General features: G+C 47.2%; 1 protein-coding gene across 16 annotated transcripts in view; it reads left to right on the forward strand.

Moving 5' to 3' along the window:
* MSI1 (musashi RNA binding protein 1) overlaps positions 1-13955 on the forward strand; it is a 40177-nt gene extending 26222 nt beyond the window's left edge. For 6 of the 16 annotated variants that reach the window (XM_075898095.1, XM_075898102.1, XM_075898089.1 and 3 more), the window contains 8 exons: positions 2255-2337; positions 3106-3223; positions 4362-4442; positions 5740-5796; positions 9220-9288; positions 9394-9566; positions 10579-10644; positions 11688-13955. In XM_075898095.1, the coding sequence (XP_075754210.1) occupies positions 2255-2337; positions 3106-3223; positions 4362-4442; positions 5740-5796; positions 9220-9288; positions 9394-9566; positions 10579-10620 (623 nt within the window). In that variant the 3' untranslated portion in view covers positions 10621-10644; positions 11688-13955. The remainder of the gene's footprint in view (positions 1-2254; positions 2338-3105; positions 3224-4361; positions 4443-5739; positions 5797-9219; positions 9289-9393; positions 9567-10578; positions 10645-11687) is intronic. The other 10 variants (XM_075898099.1, XM_075898091.1, XM_075898097.1 and 7 more) reach the window with 3 other exon arrangements.
* The last annotated feature ends 45 nt before the right edge of the window (positions 13956-14000 follow it).

The following is a 14000-nucleotide window of genomic DNA, read 5'->3' on the forward strand; positions in this document are numbered from 1 at the left end:
CAGCTTTGCTCCGCGTCTCCCTGGTCTGCTGGGGGGGGGGGGGAGGACCCAGCAGACCAGGAAGATGCGGGCGGCGGACCGCCGAGATGCGCCGCGGTCTCGCCCGCATCCTCCGCGGCTTTGCTCCGCGTTTCCCTGGTCTGCTGGGGGCCCCGGCAGGACGCAGGTGGTGGGACTGCGGCGTGTCTGGGCAGTCCCGCCGCCCGCGTCCTTCAGGGCGAGAAAAGCCCCGTTCATAACTGCGGATCCGACATAAGTCAGATCCGCGTAAGTCGGGGACTGCCTGTATTGAAATTAGTCCAAGACAAGCTCTGTTAACGTGGACACATTACCTTGGAAGCACACTGGTGAGATGCAGGAGGCCTCCCAGAAGCCAATTTGTTTGAATTAGCAGCACTGGAGCATCCATACGAACGTTATTTCAGACTTACAAGTGCAGAATTAGCGTTATTCCTCATGAAAAGCAGGAGTACAGAGTTCCAGTTCTGCAGCCCCTTATTCTGGAATACAGCCTTGGTAATATGGGTGCACCACTTTCCAATTCGAACTTGGGGGAGGTGGTTTTTTGGACAAGGTCTTAGTGTAAACCAGACATAAGGGGGAGTATAACAGAGGTCTATAAAATCATGGGTGGTATGGAGAAAGTGAATAAGGAAGTGTTATTTACCCCTTCATGTAGTTCAAGAAGCAGGAGTCATGCACTGAAATTAATAGGCATCAAATGTTTAAAATAAATATAAAGAAATAATTCACACCAGGCACAATGAACCTGTGAAACTCATTGACTGACAAGGGAAGCTGTGAAAGCTTAAAATATAATGGGGTTCAAAAAAGAATTAGATATGTTCATAAAGAATAGGTCCATCAATGGCTATTAGCCAAGATTGTCAGGGACACAAACCCACGTTCTCGGTGTCGCTAAATCTCCAGCTGCCAGATGCTGGGACTTAGTGACTGAGGATGGATCACTCAGTAATTGCCATGTGCTGTTCGTTCTCTATGCAGCACCTGCGCCAGCCATGTTGGAAGACAGAATATTGGACCAGATGGCTAGCATGGACTAGCATGGCTATTCTTATGCTATTATGTAGAGACATACAGAAGAGATAGGAAGGACTACCTTCTTCTAAGCCATCATGCTTAAGGCATGGTACTAGGCTAGATGGATCAATAATCTGATCTGGGATTGGCAGCCTCTTGGCTTCAGTGTAGGAAGGCACCCAGAAACAGCTTGTGATGGGGCTGTATACATGCCTACTTTGAGAGCAAGGAGAAGCTCACAGAAAGAGACATTTCTTTCAGTCCAGCTTAGAACATACAGAAATATGAGTGTTTGTGTTTAACTGTTTTTGGTTCTGGTGAAGTTGATTAAGCAGCCCTGTAGTCAGAAAGCCATCTAGCCACGGCTGGGGCAGCTGCAGTGCAAACTGACTCCAAGTCCCTCGCTGCCGTGCCTTAGCTCTTCCTCTAAAAGGGCCACCCAGGTCACAAAAAGAAAGTTTGAGCTCCAGAGTCGTCAGCCCTTTGACAAGACAGATCACAGTTAGGGATGTTCTTTGAGCATAGAGCCAGGAGTCAAGAAGTTCCAAGTTCTCATCCTTCCTCAGATACTGGTGAACTTGATTGAATCACATAACCTTTCCTTGCCTTGATTTTCGTCCCAGAAATAATGACGCTGATACTTGCCTGTCATACACAGGGCTGTAAAGACTAGTGAATGTACAGATAGGACTTTGAAGATGACTTACTGAGTATCCCCTTTTGGTATGGGGGTGCTTTTCTTTTGGGGACTGGACTGAGACCCACCAACTTCATTTTGATAGTGAACAGGCATTGGTAGGCACCAGTTTTGTTCATATATATGTCTGCTGGATTGGATCCAGTTTGGAACCCGTTATTGTGGTATCCGTCATGAAACCATTCAGTTTGTCTTACAAAAATAGCAAAGCTGCTTAGAATAAATCCATCAGCAACAAGTGGTGTGGGCTTTAATGAAGGGAGAAGACAGCAAAATGGAGCTGGGAGGAGAGGAACATCTGGGAGAGGACATTGATTTCCCTGCTCCTCATATGACTGCTGCACACGTGCAGGACTTGCTGGAGTCAGAGAAGGGGAAATATTGCCAAGACCCTACTGTCGCACCCCGGTAACCTCTGAATTGCCTTCTCCTGTCCTGGGCATGTGGGACAGGCAGGAGGCAGGTACTGATCTCTCAGAGTTCTGCCCTGAACAGGAAGTGTTTCCCTTTCTTCAGGGTTTGGATTCGTCACATTTGAGAGTGAAGATATTGTGGAGAAGGTGTGTGAAATCCACTTCCATGAGATCAATAACAAAATGGTGAGTGTGCCGTGGGCTTAAATTGCAGCAAGGGAAGTTTACATTGGACTAGAGGAAAAACTCCCTAACTATCAGGATGGTTAAGGTCTGGAATAAATTGCCTGGAGAGGTTGTGGAATCTCCATCATTGTCAGGGATGATCTAGATGGCACTTGGTCCTGCCAGGAGTGCAGGGACGGGACTTGATGAACTCTCAGGTCCCTTCCAGTTCTCTGATTCTATGAAGAGCAAAGCCAATAATGGGATAGGGAGAAGCAGTAGGGCAGCTAAGAAGCAGATGGAACCCCTGAAATCACTGTCCCAGATGTAGGGAGGAGTTACTCAAAAAGGAGAGCTGCTGCTGTTGACGCCCAGAAGGAAGTGTAGTTGAACCATAACTGGGAATTGTAATTTTGTGGCCCCTGAGTACTGTGCTAGTTTTACCTAAACCTCTTCCCACCTCTGAGAGGCAGGTGCCTTGAGGACACTGAGACTCCAAGGGTGCCTTGCCAAAAGTCATGGAGAAAGGCAAGGACAGAAGCAGTGGAAGAACTTCCTGTCTTAATTGCTCCAAACATGCTGGGGGCAGAGCATCTGTGCAGAGGAGGCTGTGTGAGCAGAGTTAGTGGCGGCAGGGTGGGAGTAAGGGTTGGGAATGGTGTATGGGACAGAGCAAGCATAGCATTTTAATGCAATACGACTGTCCTTTTGGCCTGCAGGACTCTTTGTGCTCAGAGCAAATGCTGTGCAAGTCCAGGCTGAGGCCCAATACTTTCTCTTTTGTGGCAGGTGGAATGTAAAAAAGCTCAGCCAAAGGAAGTGATGTCCCCCACTGGCTCTGCAAGAGGGCGGTCCCGAGTGATGCCTTATGGGATGGATGCCTTCATGCTTGGGATTGGCATGCTGGGTGAGCGTTGCAACAGAGCATCCTTCTCTCTAGCCCCTTGCCCCACATCACTCTCAGCAGCAGCAAGGAAGGTCTGCTCTGATGGGGGAGGTAGCTCAGGCTGTTCAAGAAGAGATGGGAGTATGACATCAGACCCCATTTTGAAAAGCCACATTGATGCTGGGATGAGGGTTGGGATTAATTTATGGTCACAGTTCGCCACCTGGTGGCAGCACACTAGAACTCTAGATGCATGGTCCTAGAATTGGAGTCACAAAAAGAACAGGAATGCAGCTGGGAGAAATTCTAACTCGTAGTTGGAATTCCTTTCTCTTTGTAACTTATTTAACACAGTATGTATAGAGCAAGATGTACACTATGGTGTGGCACAAATAAAGGCAACATAGTTAAGCCAAAAGCTGAGTTTTCTGCATCCAAGTGTATTACTGCTATACCAGGTCAGACTGTTACCACGGATATTTGCTTCAAGAGCCCCAAAGAGCATTTGTCATCGTCCTCCGGTTGGCTGGCAGGGAGAACATAATGACTTCAGATACACAGGCACAGAGTGTTCTCTGTATATCATCCCAATAAACAGGCTCACTGGTTTTCAAAGGAGATAAAAATGTCCCTGAGAATCCAGTGCAATCTGTACACTAACTTCCGTCCTGTAGGGAATGCAACCATTCCGGGTCACAAATCAAACCAGCCACTTAATGTGGGACGCTCCTCAAGGGAGCGTCTGTGTGTGGCATTGTGGGGACCTGTTCTCCGTGACTTCAGAGCAGATGTGTTCAGGTTACAAGGGAAAAGCTGTGGGTTCCCCTCACACTTCTGATTTCCAGCCCAATTAACTCCTTTTAGGGTCTGAGAGTCAGTCTTGGTTCTTTCTTGCTTGAACATAGTCATCTGCAACCTGAGCCCTTCAGGGTAACAATGTCTGGAAGCACACCAAGGCAATGTTTTTAAATTCCATTAAAATTCTTCCTGCAATTCCTGCACTGTACACACTGCATGTGCGTAAATGTGCGTTGTTCAGCTGCTGTCGCTTGATTCTTTCCTAGTTCTTTGGTCCAGGCTATAAGAAAACACCCAGAACTGGGGCTGGCAAGTGGCATTGTGGGGTTTTGTGTAACAATCCCCTTTTCTCTGCTGGCAGGTTATCCAGGTTTCCAAGCTGCCACTTACGCTAGTCGGAGTTACACGGGCCTTGCACCTGGCTACACTTATCAGTTTCCTGGTAAGTGCCTCTTCCTGCCCATTCCTCCAGTTTCTCCTGATGCTAAGGGAAACCCGTGGCATGTGACCCACTCTGCCTGTTTTACCCTTGCCCTAGTTTGGTCTTTCTCTCAATCTGTGAAGATGGGAGGGGAAAGAGGCCTGGAATCACTGGGAACTGGCTAGTTAGAAAGGAGGCTGCCACCATGTGAATGCCTGCTGCTGTTATCCTCTCACTCCTATGACAGGAAAAGTCCTAGGTTCATGCACTGCCCCCTCTCTGCTAGGCTCCTCTGCGGGGCTGCTGTTATACAGAAGGGCCCTTGCAGTTTTGCCTGTCTTGCTGCCTCTGTGTCTGTGTCTCTCCCAGAGTCGCCACCTTTCTGAAAACAGAGTACAGGACTTGAACCCTGCTGGCATGAAATGGGCTTGACGTTCCCTAAATGTGAGAGTCGGAAATGCCATGAGCTGTATCCCAGATCTCATAGAGCCCCAGCAAACCCCTCTTCAAACCATTGCCTATGTGTAAATTCCTACCCCATGCCTCATGTTGAAGCCCAGAGAAGATCATTGCTGCCTGGACCCTGATGAATGCTGCAGCTGCTCTGAGCTTTCTGCGGGCCACCTGCTCTCCCTCCCCTTCCTGCACAAGCAGAGTGGAATGCAGCGCCACCCTATAAAAGACTGCCCTGCTGTTCTCAGGACAAGTGGCAACTCTATCCCCTGCCCCCCTCTGTCCCCAGCCCCCAATGGATTGTGTAGAAAGGCCCCACGTTAGGAGACTGGCAACAGGCTCTGGGCAGCTTTCACCTCTATGCTGATAATCTGAATCCGGCCTACACTGATGGTGACTGAAAGTTGCTGTCTGGTTGTCTGTGTGAATCCAGTCACTGGGTCTCAGTCCTAGTGAACCAGGTGTTCTTGTCACAGTCACCACCAGCTCAGTGCCAGTTGAAAGATCAAGGATTGGCTATGCCAAACAGACAGCTCCCTTTTCAGCCCTATAGATGTTCCCTCCAATGCAAAGATGAGGCATATGGGCTGGGCGCAGTGTAAGGAAAGCTTCCACTGCCCCTGTGTGTGCTGTTCCTGTTCTGGGGTAAGCAGAGGCTTTCAGTCTCCAGTGCAGTCAATCTAGCACTTTGCAGCAACTTGAAATTCATTTAAAATGAGTCCAAGGCCAGAGGCTGCAGTCACTTTGTCCAACTCTGTCTGGCCTTGGGCTCTGCCCAGAAAGTCCCAGTTCTGCTGTCTCTCTGCCAGATCCCTCTCGGGGGAGTTTTAACAAGTTCCTAAGTTGTCTTACATTTCGTTTTTAGAATTCCGTGTAGAGCGGACCCCTCTCCCGAGTGCCCCCGTCCTCCCCGAGCTCACAGGTCAGTCCCACTGATTTCCTAAAACTCACAAGCTGGAAGGGGAGAAGGGGTTTTGGGTTATTCCAGTGGTGTTGCTGCCTCATAGGTTGGCGCAGTGAGACTGGAAACATTCCTCATTTCCTCTTCCATCTGCACTAGCAACATCAAAAGCAGAGTCTGGGGGTGAGGGGTGGAGAGGGGACTAACCATATATATCCCGCAGGAGCAGATGAGAGATGCAAGTCATGTATGATGAGGACAAGTAAGCTTGAATTCCCAGATTCTCTAGCTTCTGAGCTGCTGCTGTTACCTTCCCTGTCTTCACTCCATAGCCAAGTGTTAATCTCTAAATCATTTATGCAGACTTCTTGCTAGCAAGGTGAATTCTCAGAAATCCAAACTCTAGTCCCAGCCTGAGGAGTTGTAGTACAGAGCACTGGAGCTGGGGGAGCTTGCAGCTACTTTGATGCTGGGAATTAGTGTAGGGAATTATATTTCACCACTGGGAGTGGTGAAGTTCACAGCTGCCTAAGTCTCAGGTTATCTAAGATGGAAATGATATAGAAACACTGAGTGTGGTGGAGCTCTCAGCTACACTCAGTAGTGGTGGTTGAACACAATGTAATAGAAGTGGGGGGATGGATTTCTGCAAGAACTTGTTAGGACTCTTTTCCAAAAGTATCAACACCTGCTTTTTCTCCCAGCTCCTCAGGCCTCTGAGTTTGTGTACTGTGTATTCTTGGTGCTGCTTTTCCCATAGAATCTTCCTTCCATGACCACAAGCTTTGTAGAATGCACAGTATTTGTCTTAGAAAAGTAGCTTTGTCTAGCTGTTGGTAGGCCTATTGCCTATGTACCATCTCATCTTCCATAACATCCTTTCACTCTGACACTTCCTTGATGCCAGCTGTTTCTTCAAGGGCTGGATTTGTCTGTAATGAGGATGCAGACTTCTCTGAGGAACTTATTCTCTGGGAGCATTGCTAGCTGGGTTTGGGGAGGGTTGGAAGGGGCATTTTCCAGTGGTTCAGAGTAATGCTGACTCATAGCATTTGCATGTCAAAGAACGTGGACGTTGTTAAAACAAAGTACAGTAATTCCTCATTTAACACTATATTCATGTGTTTCTGAAAATGTTTGTGCTAAGCGAAAATGTGTTATGCGGGGTCAATTTTCCCATTAAAAATAATGGAAAAGGTGGGGGTTGCGTTTCAGATGGTGGTGGCAAAGTCAATTTTTTGTTGGTGCTGGGTCGTCAACGTCAACATTAGATCTCTAGCAACACAAGTCGCTGCAGTTTGTTAAAACACAAAGATAAACACGTGAGTGAGTGGAGGAGTGCTGTGACCACGTGAATTCATCCGCTCATGTGTATTACCAATGTTTTCACCAACGTATACAGCTGCGCGAAGTAGTCCACTACTTGATTATTTTCGTGTTATTTTGGGGATGGTCACGTTATTTGAAAAATGTTCCCTAAAAAAAAAAATTGTGCTATTGCAAAAACGTGTTAAGTGGGCACGTGTTAAACGAGTAATTATTGTACTCAAAGGGACGTGGGGAGGGAACCTCTGGAGCCACATAGATAGTTTGAATGAGCCTCTGAAATTCCACCTGTGGCTGTGATCCTGTCAGTTCTCAAACTGAGAAGGGTTGGCCTGGATCTATATTCAAATAGGGGGCTTCCTAGAATGAAACAGATGAGTAGAGGTGACAGCTCAGTAAATGCTGCTCTACCCTCTCAGTCCCCATAGTACGAGTGCCCCAGCAAGGAGGCTCTATGCTTCTGGAGGAGCATTAAACCAGAAGTCCTGCTCACTGGTGCTCACTACAGAGACACTGGTACCTTTCCCAGCAGTGAACTATTAATGCTGGTGCCCTGGCTAACTGCCCTGTTGGGTAATTACAACCTCTGTCCCTAGATTCCCCCGAGTTTCAACTGGAGATAGTGCACAGCAGGGAAGTGAGGAATGCCTCTGTTAAACAGTCACTGGGCAGCCTGTTGTCAGTGGTGGGTGCTCTGATTCATGTGCATGTCTTGGGCCAGCTCTCACGAGGTGTGTGCTCCCACAGCTCCAGCTGAGACATCTGTGAGAACGGAGGACATGCAGGACCAGGCCAGTAGATTGTGAAGTGCTTCAGGAACTTTCTGGTTGAACAGGGCTCTATAAATGTTGAACACTAGCAGGGTGTATTGAGTGGCATTGAAACAAGGGTGTTACTCTGAGAGTCTCAGGTTCTGTGTGAAGAGAGTTGATGAAGGGGGGAGGCAAGGCAGAAGTCTGGTTTCTAACTAGATAAATAAAGGAGGATATTTTTTCCTAACGAGGAAACTGCATTCTTTCTGAGCAAAACCAGCTTCCTCTCCCAGCATAGCTAATGTTGATTAACTCAGATACTTGTTAACTTTTTAGAGCAGTAATGGGATAGAGAAATGGAGATGACCAGCCCTTTACTCACCAAATAGCATCTTAGGGAGGAAAATACTGGTAGCTTTCTGTTTACATTTGCTGAAGAACTGTGATAAGCTACTAACCCAAATCTAAACCCTGATATGATGTACACCTGAACCCAGACAAAGGCTGCTACTAAAGGTTGCCTCCTGAACTAGTCTGGATTTCAGCCCTTTAACTCAATTGATTTGCTCAGTGGATTTTGCATTAGCACATGAAACACTGACCTAGTCATATTAGGGGCAGCAAAAACAGTACAGAGTAGTTGTGGCTTCAGGTCTAGAAGCTCATGGCACTAGAAATGTAGACTACATTTGCTACAAATAAGTTCAGCCTCCCTGTCTTAATTAGGCCTCTTCCGGCTTCTGCACCACCAGGCACGTGTTTCATGCTCTTCTAGACTGGGCCAGGGAGGGGGTTTGCAATTGACATTAGAGCTGGGAGAGTAGAGAGGATTGCATGTCTGCAGCAGTGTGTTTACTGAGGTGGAGGAAGTTGTCAGTATTGAACCATTGCAGGTGAAAGGTGCCAGAGAAGCATGCTGTGCCCCAGCATGACTAAAGGATGGTGAGCGTTGAAGTTGTAGTCTTCTGGATGTGGCCATCCAAAATCCACCGAATTGGTATTAGCGATTAGGCTCGGGGCCAAATGCCATTGGCCATCCTAAATTCCCATTCACCCTGCTGTAGGATTCTCGTCACTTGTCTGAGCTGGTATGTGGTTCAACAGTGCCACCCATGATAATGCTGTTTTTGACTCCTGAGCAAAAGTTTCCTGTGTCTGGAATTGGTCAGCTCAGTTGCTTAAGGACTTTCCTAAATGAAAACTGCCTTGTAAATGCTGGGCTGTGTGCTCCACCCCGAGTACAGTAGGTAACATATGCCAAGCTAATGCACCTTTTTGGCAGCTCTCTTTCCTAGAGGGAAATGAAGATGTCTGCTAAGGGAGCTGCCCTGGTGCCACTATGAGATACCTGTTCCTTCTCTTTCAGCAATTCCCCTTACTGCGTATGGACCAATGGCGGCGGCCGCAGCTGCAGCAGCAGTAGTGCGAGGGACAGGTAACTGCCACTTTCCTACTTGGTGAAGCAACCTGACCGAGGTTTGCATTGGGCTACAGGAGGGGGGTGGGATGGGGTTGCATTTTTTGGATCTTCACCATATAGTTTTGCTTCCTCCCTTAGGTTCTACTCCAAGCCGCACTGGTGGGTTTCTGGGTACAACGAGTCCTGGGCCAATGGCAGAACTTTATGGAGCAGCCAATCAGGATTCAGGGGTCAGCAGTTACATCAGTGCTGCAAGTCCAGCTCCGAGTACTGGCTTTGGCCACAGCTTAGGGGTGAGTGTTTCACATCAGCTGTTGAGGTTGGGAGAGTTGAAGGAGGTGGGGTGTGTATCAGTCATGAAATTGGAATGGTGATTTCTACAGCTCTGAATATCCAAACCATAATGGCTACAGGCAACCTCAAGGCTTGGTTACTGCAATATACTGTTCGTAAGCTTAAAAACACTAACTTTAAAAAGGCCACAATGGTTACTAATGCAGCAGCCTACTCAGCTTACTCAGCAGTCTGCTGCATGCATATCAGTTCTGCTTTCAACACTGCTTCCCTGATGAACACCAAGTCAAGTGCTAGGTCTTGGTCCCAATCTTCCAAACCCTCCACAGAACTGGCCCAAACTACCCAAGGGCCTATTATCTCACTCTGACCATAGCCTGATCATGACAGCTACGTTTTTCTGCCGGGATGGAACTGGCACCTCAAAGATGAGACTTCTGAGTCATGGCAACAGCTTTCCCAACACTTGGCCATGACTGAACTGACCACCCTACGTATTCAGAAAGACCACAACCATCCTCACTGTCAGAATGAAACCCACAAACTTCCCAGGGTAGAATGCACATGGATCCCCAGGAATAATAAATGGCTGGGTAGGGAGGGGGAGAGTGCAGAGCAAATATCTGCTAACTACATGTTTTCCTATAGAATGTGGGGCTACAGCTGGGAGATGCCTGGGGATTCCATATGACTCTGGAGGGGATATTAGGAAACTCTGAAGAGACTGTCTAGTGAGTGCATGTTTCCACTGAGTGGGAGACAGCATGAGGGCCATATCACTCTGTAAATCTCACTGTGCTGAGAGCTCTCCGGGTGGGGGTGGGAAGCACCTGATTCCAGTCAGCTATCTAAAGGAGGTCACAGTGTCTTTAGGAATAGTACCTTCAGGGAGTTGACCAATATCCCAATCAATGCCTGTGTGGGGAGGGAAGGATGGATAAATCACACTCTCAAACTCAACCCTTTTCCTTTGGTTTGTCTAATCAGGGGATTTGAATCCTTTCTCTGTAGGGTCCCTTGATTGCAACAGCTTTTACCAATGGGTACCACTGAAGCTAGCGACCAAGGAGGCAGGAGGTAAGATGTTTAACAGGAGGTTTTGGGAGAGGCATGAGGGGAGTGAAGCTATGGGATTGGCCTGTCTTGAGCCTCCAAAGGAGGGGATTTTATTCAGCAACACTGAGTTTCCTGTTAGTTAGGCTGATATTCAGGGACGTCATCTGAAGGTGAGGGCAAGGAGGACAGGCCTCTGAGGCCAGAAGGCTGTGCTCAGTGCTGGCAGGGAGAAGGGGGAGCATTAGGTTGGAATGGAGGAGATAGTATGGAGACCTAATAGGAAATCAGGGAGTTGATGGAGATGGGAAATAGACATACACAACTGGCCAGAATCTTAAGGGAAGGTGAGCTCTCGCAATGCCACTCTCTGGAAGGACATGTCCCTCCCACCCTTTGCATTCCCCTGCATGCCACTAACTCTCCACATCTCTCTGCTGCTGAGTGTGCTGCATCTCTGGAGTGGTGTTTCCTCTCCATGGAGGTGGTCTGTGGAGAGAAAAGAGGCTTCCACACCCAAGTGGGAGAGGGGAAAACCCTACGTGCAGTGCCAGCAGTGCAGAAGCTGTTGGAGGATCCTGGTGCACGCCTCAAAAGTGACAGAAATTTGGTAGCTTAAAAATGGAAATGTGACTAATGAGTAGGGCAGATGTTTCTGCCGGGATGGTGTGACTGCCTCTCTTTAACCAGGGATAGCTTGAGTTCAGTTTGCAGCATGTAATAAGCCTCATTTTTAATACAGAAGTTTGATGCAGGAAGCCTATGGACTTTAGCATACAGTTCTCCTTGACCCAAGAAGCCAGGCTGCATCTCGATGCAGGGGCTTGTCCCTTTGGCCCACACCCTCAGGTTAAAAATAGGGGCAGTTGCACTATGCTCCAGTTCACTGCCAGTCAAGTGTGATCTTCATGCTAATGCCCAGGTGCCAGCACAAGCCTGTGTTGGGGGAAGTTTGTGTAACACCTGTGGCTGTGTCAGATATGACCAAAAAATGAAAAGTTGTTAGTGTTTGTTGGTTTGTCTCCTTTTACCCCTCTGTACTCTCCATCTCTGCTGGTCTTCTGCAGATTCCCCAGTGACCTAACCAAGGACAGCAGGCTGGAGGATCTGGTGAGCCTTGGGAAATGAGCCAAGGTTTCCTTTTTACTGAATAAAACTGCACACTGCCGGCTGGCTGCCAGGCTCCTGCTGATCTGACCTGATCTCTCCCATTGAACAGACCACACTGGACTGAACCCATGGAGATCATCTCGCTTTCTTACTAACCACCGATGGTTTACGCTTCTCCCTCCCCCAGCCCGATTCTTCTTTATTTATTTTATTAGCTGGTAGTTTTATTTTTTATTTTATTTTTTTATCTATTTTTTTGGGAGAGGGGGTGACCCTCCTTTCCATTGTTTGCTCTTTCCTGAGCTGGTAGACATATTTTATGAATTGGCTTTTTGTGATCGTGTTAGGTAGTTTTTAATGACGCGTATTTTTATTTGGTTTTGAAATTGTTTTGAATCTTTTCAGCTCTGTTGTCAACATTTTAAAAGGACAGTATGTGATATGAATGCAGTTCTGAAGGGAAGAGAGACGCAGAGAGAGAAAAAGAAGCCTGAGCAGAACTGACGCATTTCTTTTTTTTTTTTAAACATTTTTAATTGTTTTGTAAATGTGAGGCTTTCAAATGCGTGAAGTCCAAGGATCTGAAAAGGTGGGGCACCGCTTCAGAACAAAACAAATGTATATTTTGCTAAGTAAAAACACTACCCTTACAGCTGAAAGTATTTTTGTTTTCCTAGATTTTAGTTTTACGTGGGGTTTTCTTTTTCCTCGTGTATAATATGTAAATATTGTGAGGTGAACCTGGCTGCTGCCTGACTTCAAGGAGCAGCTCCAGGTTCTTGAACCTGGCACCTCAGTGCGAGCAATATTCTCCAGCAGAACCTTGACAGAACTCCTTTTTTTGTACACCTTTTACTGTAAGATTTTAAGACCTCTGATGTGAAGTGGGGGGAAGAGGGGAATGAAACTTACCAGCCATCGGCTATTTTGCTGAGTGGGTTAAAGCTGCTTCCACTTGTTTGATGTACAGACTGCACCAGTAAGCTTCCTAAGTGCCAGCATCTAGTTTGGCTAGGCAAAGGGCTTACTGCCTGTCTGTCTTCATTACTCTGAAAGGATTGACTCTCCAAGTAGTATTGCTTGTGTTGAGATGGTGGGGAAGGAGATCATCCTCTAGGGCTAAGGGCATTAGGAAGGGCTCACTGTCAGGGAGATGGGATGGTCCTTCCCTGAAGGGCGCAGCATTGTGTGGGGAAAGTCTTTTTTTTTTTTTTTAATTAGGAAGAAAAAAGCACTAGGGGTGGTGATCGATGGGGGAAAGGTGAGAAAAGGGCTTCTCAGGGATCGTATGAATTCTAGAATCACAGCTTCCCATTTGCTTTCCTCTGTGTCCTGGAATCTGTGGGAGTTTGTCCTCAGTTCTGTAAACTGATTATATGGTCCCATCTCCTGAGGCTGCCCAAGCCCTTGTTAACAAGTAGCCTCTGCTGTGGGGTTGCCTCAAGGAGGAATTTAAGGGGCATGTTTGGGTCTGGATTTGTTTCAAGTGAACCAAAGACCGTGTTAAGGGTGGGGTGATTAAGCCTTTCATTAAGATGCAGCCCAACACTTTTCCCAGGGAAATAATGCAGCTTCATCTTAAGTTTTAAAAATCATCCCCTTTCTTCTTCCAAAATGACCCCCAGTAAGTGAGAGGTTTGGGGGGAGGGGCTGTAGTGTCCACATGGACCCCTTCATCCCTTCTGCTTCCCTTGCAGCCTTGTGGCTACCCCTGAAGCCAGCAGCATGGGCCATGCCTGACCAAGCTATACTTTTGGAGAGTTCTGTTTAGTAAGAGGTACTTAATGGGTTAGTACTGAAAACACAAAGCAATAATTTTTGTTACCGAGACAAGAGTCTGTATGTCTGTGTTTTTTTTAATATTTCCTAATGAAAGAAGAGCTGCATTTTATTAGGTTTATTTTTATTCTGTATACTTCAAATTTGGGTCTGCAGACAGCGCTTTCCTCCCTCTTGGTACATGCGCCGAGCTGCTTCTGTGCCCGCTCCACACACCTCCCAGCTCCACTGTATTGCCACTGGGCTATGATTCACTCTCTAGCCGGTGTTGCTGCTGCCCAGAGGCTGGGGCTCTGGTTTGAGAGTGGGCATTTTTTTAAAAAAGAAATAAAACCATGTTTTGAAGCCAGTAAGTTATTACACTCCAATGTTTGTTCTCTCTACACCTGTAACCCTTTTTCCAGATTTTCAGTTTTAAATTCCTAATAAATTATTTGAAAATGGTCTTTCTCTGTTATGGTGTGTATATGAGTGACTCTGAATTTGGGAAC

Source organism: Pelodiscus sinensis, chromosome 15, assembly GCF_049634645.1.
Source record: "Pelodiscus sinensis isolate JC-2024 chromosome 15, ASM4963464v1, whole genome shotgun sequence".
Lineage (NCBI taxonomy): Eukaryota > Metazoa > Chordata > Testudines > Trionychidae > Pelodiscus > Pelodiscus sinensis.